Source organism: Callorhinchus milii, unplaced genomic scaffold (assembly GCF_018977255.1).
Source record: "Callorhinchus milii isolate IMCB2004 unplaced genomic scaffold, IMCB_Cmil_1.0 Scaffold721, whole genome shotgun sequence".
Classification (NCBI taxonomy): domain Eukaryota; kingdom Metazoa; phylum Chordata; class Chondrichthyes; order Chimaeriformes; family Callorhinchidae; genus Callorhinchus; species Callorhinchus milii.
The window spans coordinates 1-17,370 of NW_024705462.1; the positions used below are offsets into that span (position 1 = coordinate 1).

Below are 17,370 nucleotides of genomic sequence, written 5' to 3' on the forward strand. Positions count from 1 at the left end.
ACACATTCACTCACAAACATAGTCACAGATTCACACATTCACTCACACACTCAGTCACACAACAGTCATTGACATTCACTCACTCACAATCACTCGCACAGACACTCACAGACACACAGCGATTCTCTCACATTCACTCACTCCATCACACAGCGATTCACGTAAACAATTACTCACAAACACAATAAGTCAAACACAGTGACTCACTCACACAATCACTTACACACAGTCACTCACAGTGCAATCATTCACACACCGTCAATCACACACACACAGTCACTGACACACAATCACTCACACACACAGTTACTGTCACACACACACACCGTCACTTATACACACACTCACACATAGTCCCACACAATGACACACACACAGTCACTCACACACAGTCACTCACACATAAATAGTCTCTCACACACACAGTCACTCACACACATAGTCACACACTCTGACCAGACTGAGGCCGGCTGGAAATGGTCAAGGTGTATGAGTCACTATGTGTAAGTGACTGTGTGAGTCTGTGAGATTGTGTGCGTAAGTAACTGTGTGTGTGAGTGACTGTGTGAGTTTGTGAATATTTGTGTGAGTGAATGTGTGCGTGAGTGACTATTTATGTGTGAGTGACTGTGTGTGAGTGACTGTGTTTGAGTGTGTTTGTATAAGTGACTGTGTGTGTGTATGAGTAACTGCGTGTGTGAGTGATTGTGTGTCAGTGACTGTGTGTGTGATTGACTGTGAGTGTGAGTTACTGGATGTGAGAGTGAGTGTGTGTGAGTGATTGTGTGAGTGAGTCACTGTGTTTGAGTTACTGTGTTTGTGAGTAATTCTTTACGTGAATCACTGTGTGACTGAGTGAGTGAATGTGAGAGTATTGCTGTCTGAGTGACTGTATGTGTACGAGTGACTGGATGAGTGAATGCCTGTGTGAGTGAGTGACTCTGAGTGACAATGAGAGTGACTGTGTGTGTGACTGTGAGTGAGTGATTGTGGGTATGACTTTGTGAGTGAGTGACAGTGAGTCCCACTGTGAGTGACTCTGCTGGTGTTTTAGTGAGTAAATGTGAGCGACATTGTGAGAGAGTGACTGTGTGATTCAGTGACTGCCCGAGTGACTGTGAATGAGCGACTGTGGGAGTGATTGTGAGTGAATGGATGTGAATGACCAAAAGGGCCTTAAACTAACCTACAAGTCCTCACACTAACGCAAACAACCCCAACTGTGCTATAGCTTCCAACACTAAACTACAGCACCCCACGCTAACCTACAGAACCCCACACAGACCTACAGATCCCCACTCTAACCAATAGGTCAATACATTATCTTACGCAACGCCATACTAACATACAGGTCTCCATACAAACCTACAGGTTACCACATTTACCTATAAAATCCCACACTAACCTACAGCTCCCTACAGTAACCTACAGGTCTCCATACAAATTTACAGCTCCCCACACTAACCGAAACAGCCCTTTTCTAACGTACAGGTTTTCACACTAACCTAAACAATCCGATACAAACGTACAGGTCTCCACACTATCCAACAGGTCCCCAAACTAACCTACAGGTCCCCATACGAACCTACAGGTCCCCACGCTAACCTGAAGTTCCCAACACAAACCTACAGGCCCCACACTAACCTGCTGGTCCCCAGACTAATCTTTAGGTCCCCACACTAACTTACAGGTCCCCACACTAACCCACAGGTTCCCACAGTAACCTACATGTCCCCGCACTAACCTACAGGTCCACACAATGAAGTCTGTTAAATTGGGGTGTCGCTGTGTAAACCAGACCAGACACCTGCTCGGCTGCCATTTATCTATGAGGCCACGAGGTCAGTTTTAGAACTGAATGAGCAACGCCCCACAGTCCAACTGGAGGCACCGACTTATGAATTTCACCGTCAGGAAAACAGCCCCAAACGGGCAGCCGAGGGACACTGACCTGACGAATGAGCACCAGCATCTGAGCTGTCTGACAGGTTGTGATGTTAATAATGCTCCACACCTGGAGCTACAATCTGACCCACAAACCGGTTGGCAATCAGCAGCAGAACTCACTGGTAGACAGTTACTTACCTGTCACTCTGGAGGTCCCGGTAAATATGTTCTCGGAGTCGCTGTAGGTCCTGGTATGTTGGGAGGAGGGAAGCTGGAAGGTGGAGGAGGAGACTCCGTGCTCTGGGGAAGGGCAGGTGGATCTGAAATACCATAATTGGGAATGAACGAGATGGTTTGAAGTCACGGATGAGCTTTGTTTGGAGCCACCGTCAGAAACACAGCGCCTAACGGGCAGCCCATGGACACTGACCTGGCTCTGAGCGGGAGGTGGGCTCGGTTGCTGGGCTCTGTGATGGGGTGAAGGTGTCTCTGCCGGCTGTGTATGGGGTGGTTTCAGTAGCTGCAGTGGACGGAGCTGTTGTTGGTGTCTTTCTCTCTGGAAATAAACACGGGGGAGTTACTGGCCCTGTACAGGAGACAGTTCTAATCTGTTACCCCACATTCACGCTCTGTAGCTACCAGCAATAAACCATACACTAGCGTAACCTCCAGAATATTCTGTTGTACGTTATTCCCATCTAATGGACAACAATGTTGGTTACAGCGCAGGTTAGAGGCAGAGTAAAACTCCTTCTCTTACACTGTCCCAGAATATCAGTGACCCAGCCCTACACTCACAGCCAACGAGCCCACAGCAGGGAGACGCTGCTGAGATCACAACTCAATCTGTCATTTCAGCCACACACTCTTTACCTGTGTAACAGATAAAGGGGCGTTCGTAATGGCATGGAGCATCTAACCATAGAGGAGCTGCATCTCCACCAACGTACACCCAGACACAGACTGATCCGGATGTGTAATCATTCGGGTCCATATCTCCCCAGTGTATATAATTGACGTTGTCTCCACTTGACCATTTCCAGCCGGCCTCAGTCTGGTCAGAGTGTGTGACTATGTGTGTGAGTGACTGTGTGTGTGAGAGACTATTTATGTGTGAGTGACTGTGTGTGAGTGACTGTGTGTGTGTCACTGTGTGGGACTATGTGTGAGTGTGTGTATAAGTGACGGTGTGTGTGTGTGACAGTAACTGTGTGTGTGAGTGATTGTGTGTCAGTGACTGTGTGTGTGTGATTGACGGTGTGTGAATGATTGCACTGTGAGTGACTGTGTGTAAGTGATTGTGTGAGTGAGTCACTGTGTTTGACTTATTGTGTTTGTGAGTAATTGTTTACGTGAATCGCTGTGTGATGGAGTGAGTGAATGTGAGAGAATCGCTGTGTGTCTGTGAGTGTCTGTGCGAGTGATTGTGAGTGAGTGAATGTCAATGACTGTTGTGTGACTGAGTGTGTGAGTGAATGTGTGAATCTGTAACTATGTTTGTGAGTGAATGTGTGTGTATGAGTCACTATGAGTCACTAAGGGGAGTCAACCTCTCCTCCCTTATCCCCATCCCCCCCACCCCTGCCTCACAACCTGGACCCCCCTCCCCTCCCACACACCCTTCTGTCAACCGCTCCCTCCACATCGGACTGCAAAATGTCCGCTCCCTCTGCAACAAGGCCCTGGTCATCAACGATCTCATCCTTGATGAGAACGTTGATATCATGGCCTTGACAGAAACGTGGCTCACCCCAGGCGACACCTTCCCCCTCACGGAGGCCACGCCACCCGGCTACACCTCCCACCACATCCCCCGCCCCAACCGCCGTGGCGGTGGTGTTGCCCTTATCTCAAGGACACCACTTGCCCTATCCCCTACTCCTCTGGCTCTTTCCCCTCCTTCGAGCACCTCACCCTCTCCCACCCCTCATTCCTCTCCCTTAAAATCCTCCTCCTCTACCGGCCCCCTAAAACCTCTCCCACCTTCATCTCTGACATTTCAACACTCCTCACATCTCTTTGCCTCTCCTCTGATCGCCTCATCATCCTGGGCGACTTTAACCTACACTTCACCCCCTCCTGCTCCATCTCCACAGACTTCTCTTCCCTGCTCTCCTCACTCAACCTTTCCCTACACATAAACTCCCCCACTCACAGTCACGGCCACCCACTCGATTTGGTGATCACCCGGGGCCTCATTGTCTCGGATGTCACTATTACCGACAAGGCCATCTCCGACCACTGCTTCATCTCCTTCACCACCTCCACCCCCCTCCCCACCTCCACCAGACCCACCACCATCTTCTACCGCCCTTGGAAGAAGTTACCCCCACAATCCCTAACCGATGCCTTGGAGTCCTCTGAACTCCTCTCCCTCTGGCCTTCAACCCTCACCGACCCCTCTTCTCCTCTCTCCCTCCTCCACAATATCCTCTCCTCCACACTCGATACTCTTGCCCCCATCACTTCCCGCACTGTGTCCTACTCCCGCTCCTCCCCCTGGTACACCACCCACCTTCGCTCACTGAAATGCCAGGTGCGGGCTGCTGAGCGCACCTTTGTCAAATCCGGCTTAACGGTCCACCGACAAATTTGGCTGGACCTCCTCAAAATTTACCGCTCCACTCTAGCCTCGGCCAAGTCGTCCTTCTACTCCAGGATAATCCTGGAGGCGAAGAACAACCCCAGGCTACTGTTTTCCACCACATCCCGACTCCTCCGTCCCCCCCGCCACCCCGCGCAGGTCATCTCCTCCAACCTTCACTGCGAGGAGATGCTGGATTTCCTTGAATCCAAGATCAAGGGAATCCGCTCCGCGGTCACTTCCCCTCCAACTTCCACCCACCACCCACCCCTTCCCTCCCACACTCCGACTCCTACCCATCCTCCCCTACACACCTTCGTACCCGTTTCCCCACCCTCTGTCACTGAACTCATCCTATCCCTAAAACCAACCACCTGCTCCCTTGACCCCATCCCCACTCCACTCCTTATCTCCCAGCTCCATTTTCTTGCCCCACACATCACTGACATCATAAACCTGTCCCTCTCCTCTGGCTCTGTCCCCATTCCATTAAAAACTGCCATCATCACGCCCACCCTGAAAAAACCCTCCCTTGATGCGTCGCAGCTATCAAGCTACCGGCCCATCTCCAACCTCCCCTTTCTCTCCAAGGTCTTGGAAAGAGTTGTCGCCTCCCAACTGCGCTCTTTCCTCTCCACCCATTCTCTTTTTGAACCCCTTCAGTCAGGTTTCCGTGCTGCTCATAGCACAGAAACTGCCCTGGTCAAGGTCACCAATGATATCCTGACTATCTGTGACCAGGGCTCCCTCTGTCTCCTCGTCCTCCTCGACCTATCGGCAGCATTCGATACGGTCGACCACGCTATCCTACTCCACCGCTTGTCCTCCCACCTCAACCTTCAAGGCACTGTCCTTGAATGGTTTAGCTCTTACCTTTCCCACCGTCTTCACTTCGTCTCAACGAATGGCTTCTCCTCCACCCCCCGTACTGTCTCATGTGGTGTCCCTCAGGGCTCTGTCCTCGGTCCCCTCCTCTTCACCCTCTATATGCTCCCCCTCGGTGACATCATCCGCAAACATGGGGTTAACTTCCACATGTATGCGGATGACACCCAACTCTACCTTTCCTCCTCTACTCTCAACTCCACGACCACCGATGTCCTGACAGCCTGCCTGTCCGACATCGAGTCCTGGACGAGAGACAACTTTCTTCAGCTCAACGTGCGAAAAACCGAGGCCCTCCTGATTGGCTCACGTCAGCGCCTCCGCACCTCAGGCGCTGACACCATCAGCATCCAAGGCTGCACTCTCCACCTCTCAAAGCCAGTCAGGAACCTCGGCGTTTTGTTCGACCCTGAGCTGTCCTTTCTCCCTCACATCCGCACCACAACTGGCACCGCCTTCCATCACCTCCGGAATATCGCCAGATTACGGCACTACCTCACCCCTCACGCCGCTGAAACCCTGGTTCACGCCTTTGTCACCTCAAGGCTGGACTATGGGAACTCTCTCCTCGCCGGCCTTCCCGGCACCTCCCTCCACAAGCTGCAGGTCATTCAGAACTCTGCAGCTCGTGTACTGTCCCGCACCAGGCTTCGGGACCACATCACTCCTACCCTCGCTCGCCTCCACTGGCTCCCCATCCCCCAGAGGATTGATTTCAAGATCCTCATCCTCACCTACAAGGCCATTCACGGCCTTGCTCCCTCCTACCTCTCCAACCTACTATCCCCCTACCTACCTGCCCGTACCCTCCGTTCCTCTGGCTCCGGTCTGCTCCACGTCCCCCGCCCCAACCGCCCTACTATCGGTGGTCGGGCCTTCAGCCTCTCAGCCCCGAGGCTCTGGAACTCCATCCCCCAGTGCCTTCGCCTTGCTTCCTCCCTTTCCTCCTTCAAGGCCGGTCTCAAAACCTTTCTCTTTGACCGTGCCTTCAGCTCCCCTCTCGACTCTCTTCCTCCTCCTCGCTCCCTCCCTTCCCTCCCCTCACCCTGACCATTTCCCCCCTCCTCTCTCCCTCCCTTTCCTCCCCTCACCCTGACCATTTCCCCCCTGCTCGGGTCATGACCCAACTGTGCAGCGCCTTGGGACGTCCTCCTGACGTGAAAGGCGCTCTATAAATGGAATCTTGTTGTTGTTGTTGTTGTATGTGTAAGTGACAGTGTGAGTCTGTGAGATTGTGTGTGTAAGTAACTGTGTGTGTGAGTGACTGTGTGAGTTTGTGAATATTTGTGTGAGTGAATGTGTGCGTGAGTGACTATTTATGTGTGAGTGACTGTGTGTGAGTGACTGTGTTTGAGTGTGTTTGTATAAGTGACTGTGTGTGTGTATGAGTAACTGCGTGTGTGAGTGATTGTGTGTCAGTGACTGTGTGTGTGATTGACTGTGAGTGTGAGTTACTGGATGTGAGAGTGAGTGTGAGTGATTGTGTGAGTGAGTCACTGTGTTTGAGTTACTGTGTTTGTGAGTAATTCTTTACGTGAATCACTGTGTGACTGAGTGAGTGAATGTGAGAGTATTGCTGTCTGAGTGACTGTATGTGTACGAGTGACTGGATGAGTGAATGCCTGTGTGAGTGAGTGACTCTGAGTGACAATGAGAGTGACTGTGTGTGTGACTGTGAGTGAGTGATTGTGGGTATGACTTTGTGAGTGAGTGACAGTGAGTCCCACTGTGAGTGACTCTGCTGGTGTTTTAGTGAGTAAATGTGAGCGACATTGTGAGAGAGTGACTGTGTGATTCAGTGACTGCCCGAGTGACTGTGAATGAGCGACTGTGGGAGTGATTGTGAGTGAATGGATGTGAATGACCAAAAGGGCCTTAAACTAACCTACAATTCCTCACACTAACGCAAACAACCCCAACAGTGCTATAGCTTCCAACACTAAACTACAGCACCCCACGCTAACCTACAGAACCCCACACAGACCTACAGATCCCCACTCTAACCAATAGGTCAATACATTATCTTACGCAACGCCATACTAACATACAGGTCTCCATACAAACCTACAGGTTACCACATTTACCTATAAAATCCCACACTAACCTACAGCTCCCTACAGTAACCTACAGGTCTCCATACAAATTTACAGCTCCCCACACTAACCGAAACAGCCCTTTTCTAACGTACAGGTTTTCACACTAACCTAAACAATCCGATACAAACGTACAGGTCTCCACACTATCCAACAGGTCCCCAAACTAACCTACAGGTCCCCATACGAGTGGTTAGAGCACTCGCTTTGCAAGTGAGAGACCTGAGTTCAGTTCCAGGCAGAGGGCGAAACCTTGGGCAAGTTTCCTTACTCCACACGCCTAATAATAATCCGTCCAAAAAACAAAACAATAATAAATTGGTCATTTTCAATCTATGACTGTTTGTGGGACATTGCTGTGCGCAATTGGCTGCCGCGTTTGCCCACAAATATATAGTCAATTCACTTTACAGTGTGTTCTGTGAAGCGCTTTGGGACGTCCTCCCGACGTGAAAAGCGCTATATCAAATGCAAGGATTATTATTATTATTATTATTATTACAGTTCCCCACGCTAACCTGAAGTTCCCAACACAAACCTACAGGCCCCACACTAACCTGCTGGTCCCCAGACTAATCTTTAGGTCCCCACACTAACTTACAGGTCCCCACACTAACCCACAGGTTCCCACAGTAACCTACATGTCCCCGCACTAACCTACAGGTCCACACAATGAAGTCTGTTAAATTGGGGTGTCGCTGTGTAAACCAGACCAGACACCTGCTCGGCTGCCATTTATCTATGAGGCCACGAGGTCAGTTTTAGAACTGAATGAGCAACGCCCCACAGTCCAACTGGAGGCACCGACTTATGAATTTCAACGTCAGGAAAACAGCCCCAAACGGGCAGCCGAGGGACACTGACCTGACGAATGAGCACCAGCATCTGAGCTGTCTGACAGGTTGTGATGTTAATAATGCTCCACACCTGGAGCTACAATCTGACCCACAAACCGGTTGGCAATCAGCAGCAGAACTCACTGGTAGACAGTTACTTACCTGTCACTCTGGAGGTCCCGGTAAATATGTTCTCGGGAGTCGCTGTAGGTCCTGGTATGTTGGGAGGAGGGAAGCTGGAAGGTGGAGGAGGAGACTCCGTGCTCTGGGGAAGGGCAGGTGGATCTGAAATACCATAATTGGGAATGAACGAGATGGTTTGAAGTCACGGATGAGCTTTGTTTGGAGCCACCGTCAGAAACACAGCGCCTAACGGGCAGCCCATGGACACTGACCTGGCTCTGAGCGGGAGGTGGGCTCGGTTGCTGGGCTCTGTGATGGGGTGAAGGTGTCTCTGCCGGCTGTGTATGGGGTGGTTTCAGTAGCTGCAGTGGACGGAGCTGTTGTTGGTGTCTTTCTCTCTGGAAATAAACACGGGGGAGTTACTGGCCCTGTACAGGAGACAGTTCTAATCTGTTACCCCACATTCACGCTCTGTAGCTACCAGCAATAAACCATACACTAGCGTAACCTCCAGAATATTCTGTTGTACGTTATTCCCATCTAATGGACAACAATGTTGGTTACAGCGCAGGTTAGAGGCAGAGTAAAACTCCTTCTCTACACTGTCCCAGAATATCAGTGACCCAGCCCTACACTCACAGCCAACGAGCCCACAGCAGGGAGACGCTGCTGAGATCACATCTCACTCTGTCATTTCAGCCACACACTGTTTACCTGTGTAACAGATAAAAGGGCGTTTGTAATGGCATGGAGCATCTAACCATAGAGGAGCTGCATCTTAATCAATGTACACCCAGACACAGACTGATCTGGATGTGTAATCATTCGGGTCCACATCTTCCCAGTGTGTATAATTGACGTTGTCTCCTCTTGACCATTTCCAGCCGGCCTCAGTCTGGTCATTATTGTACAGCCCGATCCAGAACCATTGACTTCCAACAGACAGGGTATCAATGAGCCTCTTCTCCTCTGGGCTGCGGATGCTGACGAGACCCGTGTAGTGACTGTGATTGACAGCAGCAGAGGATGGGGCGGGAGATTTGTTGAGTCCTCCAGCCCCGCCCTCGATGCCTGGACCAACCCTGCGAATGACACCTGGAGGGGGCTAGGAGTATGGTCAGACCTCCAGCCACGCCCCTCATGGACCAAACTAGCAAGTGACAGCTGGAGGGGGCGAGGCTGGAGGTATGGTGAGTCCTCCAGTCCCGCCCCTCAAGGGCCAGGCCAGCAAATGACAGCTGGAGGGCCGAGGCTGGAGGTATGGTGTGACCTCTAGCCCCGCCCGGCCGCTGCGCAGCTCATAGACATCGGGTAGATCTGTCCATTATAAATGGGGACCCGCAATCCTCCGGGGGCCCTAAGGCCCTGCAGTGACCCCGCCCCACACCCATAGCCACCGCCACCGAGCCACCAGCAGGGAGACGCTGCTGAGATCACATCTCACTCTGTCATGTCAGCCATCCACTCATTACCTGTGTAACAGATGAAAGGCAGATTGTAATGGCATGGATCATCAATCCAAAAACGAGCAGTAGCTTCGCTATTGTACATCCGGACACAGACTGATCCGGACGTGTATCCATTCGGGTCCTCTCCTCCCCAGTCTGTATAATTGACGTTGTCTCCATTTGACCATTTCCATCCGGTCTCAGTCTGGTCATTATTGTACAGCCCGATCCAGACCCATTGACTTCCAACAAACAGGGGGTCAATGAGACTCTTCTCCTCTGGGCTTCGGATGCTGACGAGATCACTGTAGTGACTGCGGCAGTGATCCCGGGCTTCAGCCCAGTTTCTGTTTAAATTGATCCTGTGATACGCTCTTCCCGGGGATTGGAAGGTCTGTACAGCTGGGAAGAGGAGAAAACATCTGTCATTGTATCCGTTGAAGCAAATGACAGGTCGGTGAGGAACAGAAGTGACAATTGGTTACCAGCGGCCCCATTCCTCAATGACCGCAACCCCACACTCTCCCCCAACCCCACCACATTCCCTCTCTCCACACTCCCACTCTGCACATTCCCCCCCATTCTTCCTGCCCCAACACATCCCCCAACACGCACTCATACAGCACATTCGCCCACCTCCGCACTCCAACACCACACTCACCCGCCCTCAGTGATTGAGTGATTGACTGTATGAGTGAGTGAGTGTGAGTGAATGAATGACTGTGTGACTATTTGAGTGACTGTGCATGTGACTGTGAGTGAACGACTGTGTGTTGAATCACTGTGTGAGGAGTGAATGTGTGAGTAAGGGTGAGTGAGTGACTGTGTGAGTGACTGTCTTTGTGAGTGAGTGACTGTTTCAGTCATTGAGTGGCTGTGTCAACGAGTGAGTGATTGTTTGAGTGACCGTGGAAGCGAGAGACTGACTGAGTGAGTGACTGTGAGAGACTGTGTGTGTGAGTGACAGTGTGACTATGAGTGAGGAAGAGTGAGTAACTCTGAGTGACTGTGTGACTGAGTAACGTGTCTGTAAGTGTCTGTGCGAATGAGTGACTGTGCGAATGATTGAGCGACTGTGAATAAGTGGGTGACTATAAGGGAATGATTGTTTGAGTAAGTGAGTGGGCCAGTGACTGTGTGTGTGCGAATGAATGACAGAGTGACTGTTTGAGTGACTGTGCATGTGGTTCTGAGTGAGCGACTGTGTGATGATTCACTGTGTGAGTAGTTAATATGTGACTGAGGGTGAGTAAATGCCTCTATGATGAGTGACGCTGAATGACTGAGAGTGAGTGAGTAACTGTGTGAATGAGTGAAGGTATGAGTGACTGGCTGTGTGAGTAATTGTGCGTGAGTTACTGTGTGAAAGTGATTTTGTATGTATGAGTGACTGTGTGGGTGAGTGATGTGTGTGAGTGATTGTGTGTGATTGTGTGTGTGAGTGATTGTATTGCGCGTGTGTGTGAGAGAGTGACTGTGTGTGTGAGTAACTGTGTCGTGAGAGATTGTGTGTGTGAGTGACTATGTGTGAGTGACTGTGTTTGTGAGTGAATCTGTGTGAGTGGCTGTGTTTGAGTGATTGATTGAGTGAGTCATTGTATGTCTGACTGTGTGTGTGAATAATTGTTTGAGTTAATCACTATGCTATTTAGTAAGTGAATGTGAGTCAATTTCTTTGTGAGTGATTGTGTGTGTGAGTGACTGTGTGTGTGAGTGACAGTGTTTGAGTGACTGTGTGTGAATGATGTGAGCGATAGTGGAAGAATAGATGTCTGAGTGACTGTCTGTGTGTGACTGAGTGACAGTGTGTGAGTGACAGTGAGTGACAGTGAGTAAATTGCTGTGTCAGTGACTGTGTGAGTGCGTGCCTGGAGCAATCCAGTGAGTGACAGCAGTAGGGGGCGGGGCTGGAGGTTGGGTCAGTCCTCTAGCCCCGTCCTTCACGCCGCGCAGCCTCACAGACAGGGGGTAAAGCTGCCCATCATAACTGGGGAGCGAGTGAGTTACTGTGTGAGTGACTGAGTGATTGTGTAGTGACAGTATGTTTGACTGTGCGAGTGACTGTGTGAGTGATTGAGTGAATGATTGTGTGCGTGATTGCATGTGTGACTGTGTGAGTGAGTGACAGTGTGTTGAATCATTGTGTGAGTGAATGATGCTGAGTGAATTACGGTAGTGATTGATGGAGTGAGTGACTGTTAGTCACTCTGAGTGAGTCACAGTGTGAGTGATGTATGAGCGTGTGAGTGACTGTCTGAGTGAGTAAGTGAATGTATGAGTGAATGTGTGAGCGAGTGGGTGACCGTGCAATTGACTGTGTGAGCGAGTGGCTGAATTTGTAAGTGACTGTGTGAGCGAGTGGGTGACTGAGAGAGTGACTGTGAGTGTCTGTGTATGTAAGTGACGTGGTAAAAATCAGCGAGGGTGTGTGAGTGAGTGGGTGACTGTGTGAGTGAGTAACTGTGTGATTGTGTGAATGAGTGGCAATGTAAGTGAGTGATTGTGTGACTGTTTAATTGAATGATTAGATGAATGAATGAGTGCATAATTGAGTGACTGTGTGAGTGAGTGATTGTGTGCATGATTTACTGTGTGAGTGAGTGACTGTGTGTGACTGTGTGAGTGAGTGACTGTGCGAGTGACTATGTGAGGCAGTTACTGCGAGAGTGAATGACTCTGGGTGAGTGATTGTGTGAGTGAGTCGTCTGGGACAGAGGAGGGAAGAGGAGGATCAGTCGTTAGAATAAATGACAGGAATGTTGGACCAGAATTAGGGACAGATGTGCTGTGTGTGTCAGTGGGAACAGATATGCTGTGTTTTGGGTTGGGGCAAATGTATGTGTGTGGCAGTGGGGATAGATGTGCTGTGTGGGGAGAGATGTGCTGTGTGTTGGGCTGGGGACCAATGTGCTCTGTGTGGGTTTGGGGACAGATATGCTGCGAGAGGTGGGGACAGAAGTGATGTGGGTGGCGGTGGGGACAGATGTGCTGTAGGAGTCAGTTGGTACAGATGTGCTGTGTGGGGGTGTGGACAGATGTGCTGTCTGTGGGGGTCGGGACATATGTGCTGTTTGTGGGAACAGATGTGCTATGTGTCGGGGTGAGGACAGATGTGCTGTGGGTGGCTGTGGGGACAGATGTGCTGTGGGTGTCAGTGGGGACAGATGTGCTGAGTGGAGTGTGGACAGATGTGCTGTCTGTGGGGGTGTTGTTTGAGGGTGTTGTTTGAGGCTGTTTGAGGGAACATATGTGCTGTGTGTGGGGGTGAGGACAGATGTGCTGTGTAAGGGGATAAATATGGAATGACAGTGAGGGGAGAATTGACTGACCTGGAACTAGCAGCAACAGCCGAAGGAAATGGTCCTTCATTGTGACCTGTGGGTAAGAGACCAACAACCACATCCGTAACACAAGCAACAAGTCACTGGGCACAGAGATTGAGAGGGCGAGGGAGAGTGAGAGGGTGAGGGAGGTAGATAGAGAAAACTGAAAGGATAAGGCAGGGACAGAGAGATAGAGAGAGAGACTGAGACGGTGGGGAAGAGACAGAGAGAATGAGAGAGAGCGAGAGAGAGAGAGAGAGAGAGAGAGACTGAGAGGGTGAGGGAGAGGCAGAGGGGCAGAGAGAGAGACAGACTGAGTGGATGAAGCAGAGACAGTGAGTGAATGAGTGAGTGACTGAATGAGTGAGTGAGTGCCCGATTGAGTGAGAGAGTGGAAGCGACTGGGATAGAGAGAGATAGAAAGGAGACTCAGAGGGTAAGGAAAAGATAGGCAGAGAAACTGAATTTGAGGAGACTCAGTGAGCGAGATAAAGAGAGAGACAAAGAGTGAGGGAGACAGGAAGAGGGAGAGCGTGTGAGAGTGAGAGAGACAGAGGGAGAGAAGGAGATAGAGAGGGTGCATGTGAGTGCAAGAGTGGTTGATGGAGAGAGAGACAGAGAAGGTAAGAGAGTGTGACAGAAAAGGAGCGACAGAGAGGGAGGAAGAGTGTGTGTGAGAGAGAGAGAGTGGCAGACGATGAGACAGAGGGTGAGAAAGAGAGAGTGTGAGTGACAGAGAAGTAGAGTGTGAGACAGTGTGAGAGACAGAGAGTGAGAGTGAGAGTGTCACAAAATGCAAGTATGTGAGAGACAGAGAGATAGAGTGACAGTGAATGAAAGAGAGATGACAACAAGTGGGCAATGTTTCAACATAAGAACATAAGAATCAGAAGCAGGAGTAGGCCATTCGCCCCTCGAGCCTGCCCCGCCATTCGATAATATCATGGATGATCTTCAGACCTAACTCTAATTACCTCCCCTATCCCCATATACCCTAATCCCTCTGGGTTTTAAAATTCTATCTATCTCGGCCTTGAAGATGTTCAAGGACTGAGCATCTACAGCCTTCTGGGGGAGTGAATTCCATAAATTCACCGCCCTCTGAGTGAAGAAATGTTTCCTCAACTCTGTTCTGAAAGGCTGACCCTTAATTTTAAGACTGTGACTCCTGGTTATAGATTCTCCTACCAAGGGAAACAGACCCTCCGTGTCCACTTTATCCAGCCTTTAAGAATCTTATATGTTTCAATAAGATCTCCCCTAATTCTTCTGTACTTTATAGAATATAGCGCTAATTTATTAAGACTATCCTCATAGGTCAGTCCCCTCATCCCTGGAACATACCTAGTGAATCTACGCTGCACCCCCTCTATGGCAAGTATGTCCTTGTTTAAATAAGGAGATCAAAACTGCACACAATACGTCAAGTGCGGTCTCACCAAGGCCCTGTACAGTTGCACCAAGGCTTCCCTGCTCTTGTTCTCTAAACCTTTTGCAATGAACGATAACATGCCGTTCGGCTTCTCAGTTGCTTGGTGCACCTGCAAACTAACTTTTTCAGACTGGTGCACAAGGACACCCACATCCCCCTTCTGCACACTGAAACTATCTAATCTCTCCCCCTCTGGAAAATAATCTGTTTTTCTATTGTTTCTACCTCGATGAATAACTTCACAATTCCCCACATTAAATTCCATCTGCCACATATTCGCCCACTCCCCTAGCCTATCTATATCCCGTTGCAATCTTTTTGCATCATCCTCAGAGCTTATTCTCCCACCTAGTTTACTGTCATCCGCGAATTTAGATACATTACATTCAATGTCCTCTTCTAGATCATTGATGTAAATGGCAAACAGCTGAGACCAAAGCACTGATCCTTGTGGCACCCCACTAGTCACATCCTGCCATTTCGAGAATGACCCGTTTATCTATAATTTCTGTTTTTCTACCCGTCAGCCACTCTTCAATCCATGCTAATATGGAGTCCTGTAGCTCAGTTGTTAGAGCACTCGCTTTGCAAGTGAGAGATCTGGGTTCAATTTCAGGAGGGCGAAACCTTGGGCAAGTTTCCTTACTCCACACAGAGCCTAATAATAATCCCTCCAAAACCCAAAACAATAATAAATTGGCCATTTTCAACCTACGACTGTTTGTGAGACAAATATACAGTCAGTTCATTTTACAGTGCGTTCTGTGAATCACTTTGGGACGTCCTCCCGACGTGAAAAGCGCTATATCAAATGCAAGGATTATTATTATTAATATTATTATAATATGTTGCAATTAATCTCATGGGCCTTAACTTTGTGCAATAGCCCTTTGTGTGGCACTTCGTCAAATGCCTTTTTAAAATCTACATATACTATATCTACTGGTTCCCCCTATCAAAACTGCTAAATACATCTTCAAAAAACTCTAAACGATCAGTTAAGCATTACTTCCCTTTTGTAAAGCCATGTTGACTCTGACTAATCGTGTTATGCTCTTCCAGGATTCCCATAACGACATTCTTAATTAAGGACTCATGAATTTTCCCTCTCACTGAAATCAGACGAACTAGTCCATAGTTCCCCATCTTTTCTCTCCCACCCTTCTTAAATATTGGTGTCACGTTTGCAATCTTTCAATCAATGGAATCCGTTCCAGAATCCAGAGAATTATGGAAGATTAATCTAGAGAATTTTGGAAGATCGATTTGCCTGGAGATGGAGGTGTAATTGCAGATATAAATTGTCTCAGAAGTATTTTCAGTTTTTATTATAAAGTGCAGTGATTTGAGACAAACCCGACACCTAATTGCACACAGCAACAACAACACGTTGCGTGTGTAAAGCGCCTTTCACGTCGGGAGGGCGTCCCAAGTCACTGGATACAATCAAGTTCCCCACACACAACAATGCGGTGAAAGAGCAATTGATTTGGAGCATTGTTGGCAAGGATATTTGGTGAATGTCTCTTTTCCAGTTGTGCTGCAGGTTATTTAGTGTCCACATAAACAGATATACAGTAGCTCAGTCAAACTCCTCACCTGAAGGACAGGACCAATAACAATGCCGCCCCCCACCCTAGAACATCATTAGAGTGGCAGCCAAGACTGGGAGCTCAAAGCCTCCGATACACGGCTTGAACTCACAGGACTGTCTGTCTCTCTTAAGCCCAAACCAGAGATACCTGCCTGATTCCACTGGTCAGTGAATGCCAAACCAGAGGCAACAACAACAACTTGGACGTGGAGCAACTTCAAATCATCACCAGATCAGACTGAAGGAGACGAAAGTTAAAACATTTCTTTTTACACAGAGGCATATAAGGACAATATCAGAATACGGTGTAAAGTGTGTTGACTTTATAATTTGTGGGCATGACTTCACAGACTCACCGTCCAGACGTCCTGTCCCTCCTTCGTCCAGGGACTAGTGTGGTTGTTCCTGTGGAGGCTGTGAGATACCCGCCACCGACAGTAACTCTGAAACCACAGCACTCAAGCTATATTTACACCTAATCCTACAGTTTGTTTCCTCATAAGGAAATCATCAGCAATTGTTTCCTGGAACGAATCTGAGAGCCTTTGCTTTTGTTCCACCCTCCCAACCAACCATCGGCGGTCAGACCTTCAGCCTCACTGCCCCCACTCCATGGAACTCCATCCCATAGTCCCTCCGTATCTCCTCCTACTCCCCCGCCTCCTTCAAGGCAGGTCTAAAGACCCTACGCTTCGACCAAGCCTGCGGTCAGCCTCCTATCCCCTCCCTCCTCGCAATCCACCCCCTCCAGTTCGGGTCCAAATCCCTGACTGCCCACCGCCTTGGGACGCCCTCCAAACGTGAACTGCTCCTTCTAACCTGACTACAAGGGAACATTTTGCAAAGGTGACCATAATATGATGAATTTGATAAAAGGTTTGTGAGGGTGAAGGAGAGTCACAATCCGGGATTTTAAATTGAAGCGAGGCAAACTTGAAATGGATGAGAAATAAATGAACTACAGCAAACTGTTAGTGGGTACCCACAGACCCACAATGGGAAGTATTCAAAGATGAATTTGGTACCATATCGAACCAGTCCATCCCCTAACCATAAAAGCTCCGCTGGTGCAGTTCAACAAACATGGTCGACAAATGAGGCGAGAGACAGCAACAAACTAAAAAAATGCTTAAACGAGTACAAGATAAAGTATAAATCCAGCGTC

At 49.3% G+C, this 17,370-nt stretch overlaps 1 protein-coding gene across 1 annotated transcript; it reads right to left on the reverse strand.

The window, feature by feature from the left end:
- Window positions 1–2,088: 2,088 nt before the first annotated feature.
- LOC103191494 (extensin-like) lies at window positions 2,089–16,633 on the reverse strand. Its single transcript, XM_042346407.1, has 7 exons — window positions 16,562–16,633; window positions 13,186–13,231; window positions 9,881–10,258; window positions 8,681–8,806; window positions 8,448–8,570; window positions 2,318–2,443; window positions 2,089–2,207 (listed from the first exon to the last, which is right to left on the reverse strand). Exons 2-7 carry the CDS (start codon window positions 13,223–13,225, stop codon window positions 2,089–2,091), a joined length of 912 nt encoding a protein of 303 aa, XP_042202341.1. The 5' UTR covers window positions 13,226–13,231; window positions 16,562–16,633.
- Window positions 16,634–17,370: the final 737 nt, after the last annotated feature.

Coding starts and splice junctions, on each gene's coding strand:
- LOC103191494 (XM_042346407.1), bottom strand. CDS start 13,225: ATGAAGGACCATTTCCTTCGGCTGTTGCTGCTAGTTCCAG. Junction 10,259..13,185: donor GCTGTTGCTGCTAGTTCCAG/GTCAGTCAATTC, acceptor TCCTCTTCCCAG/CTGTACAGACCTTCCAATCC. Junction 8,571..8,680: donor CACCTCCCGCTCAGAGCCAG/GTCAGTGTCCAT, acceptor ATGGTATTTCAG/ATCCACCTGCCCTTCCCCAG.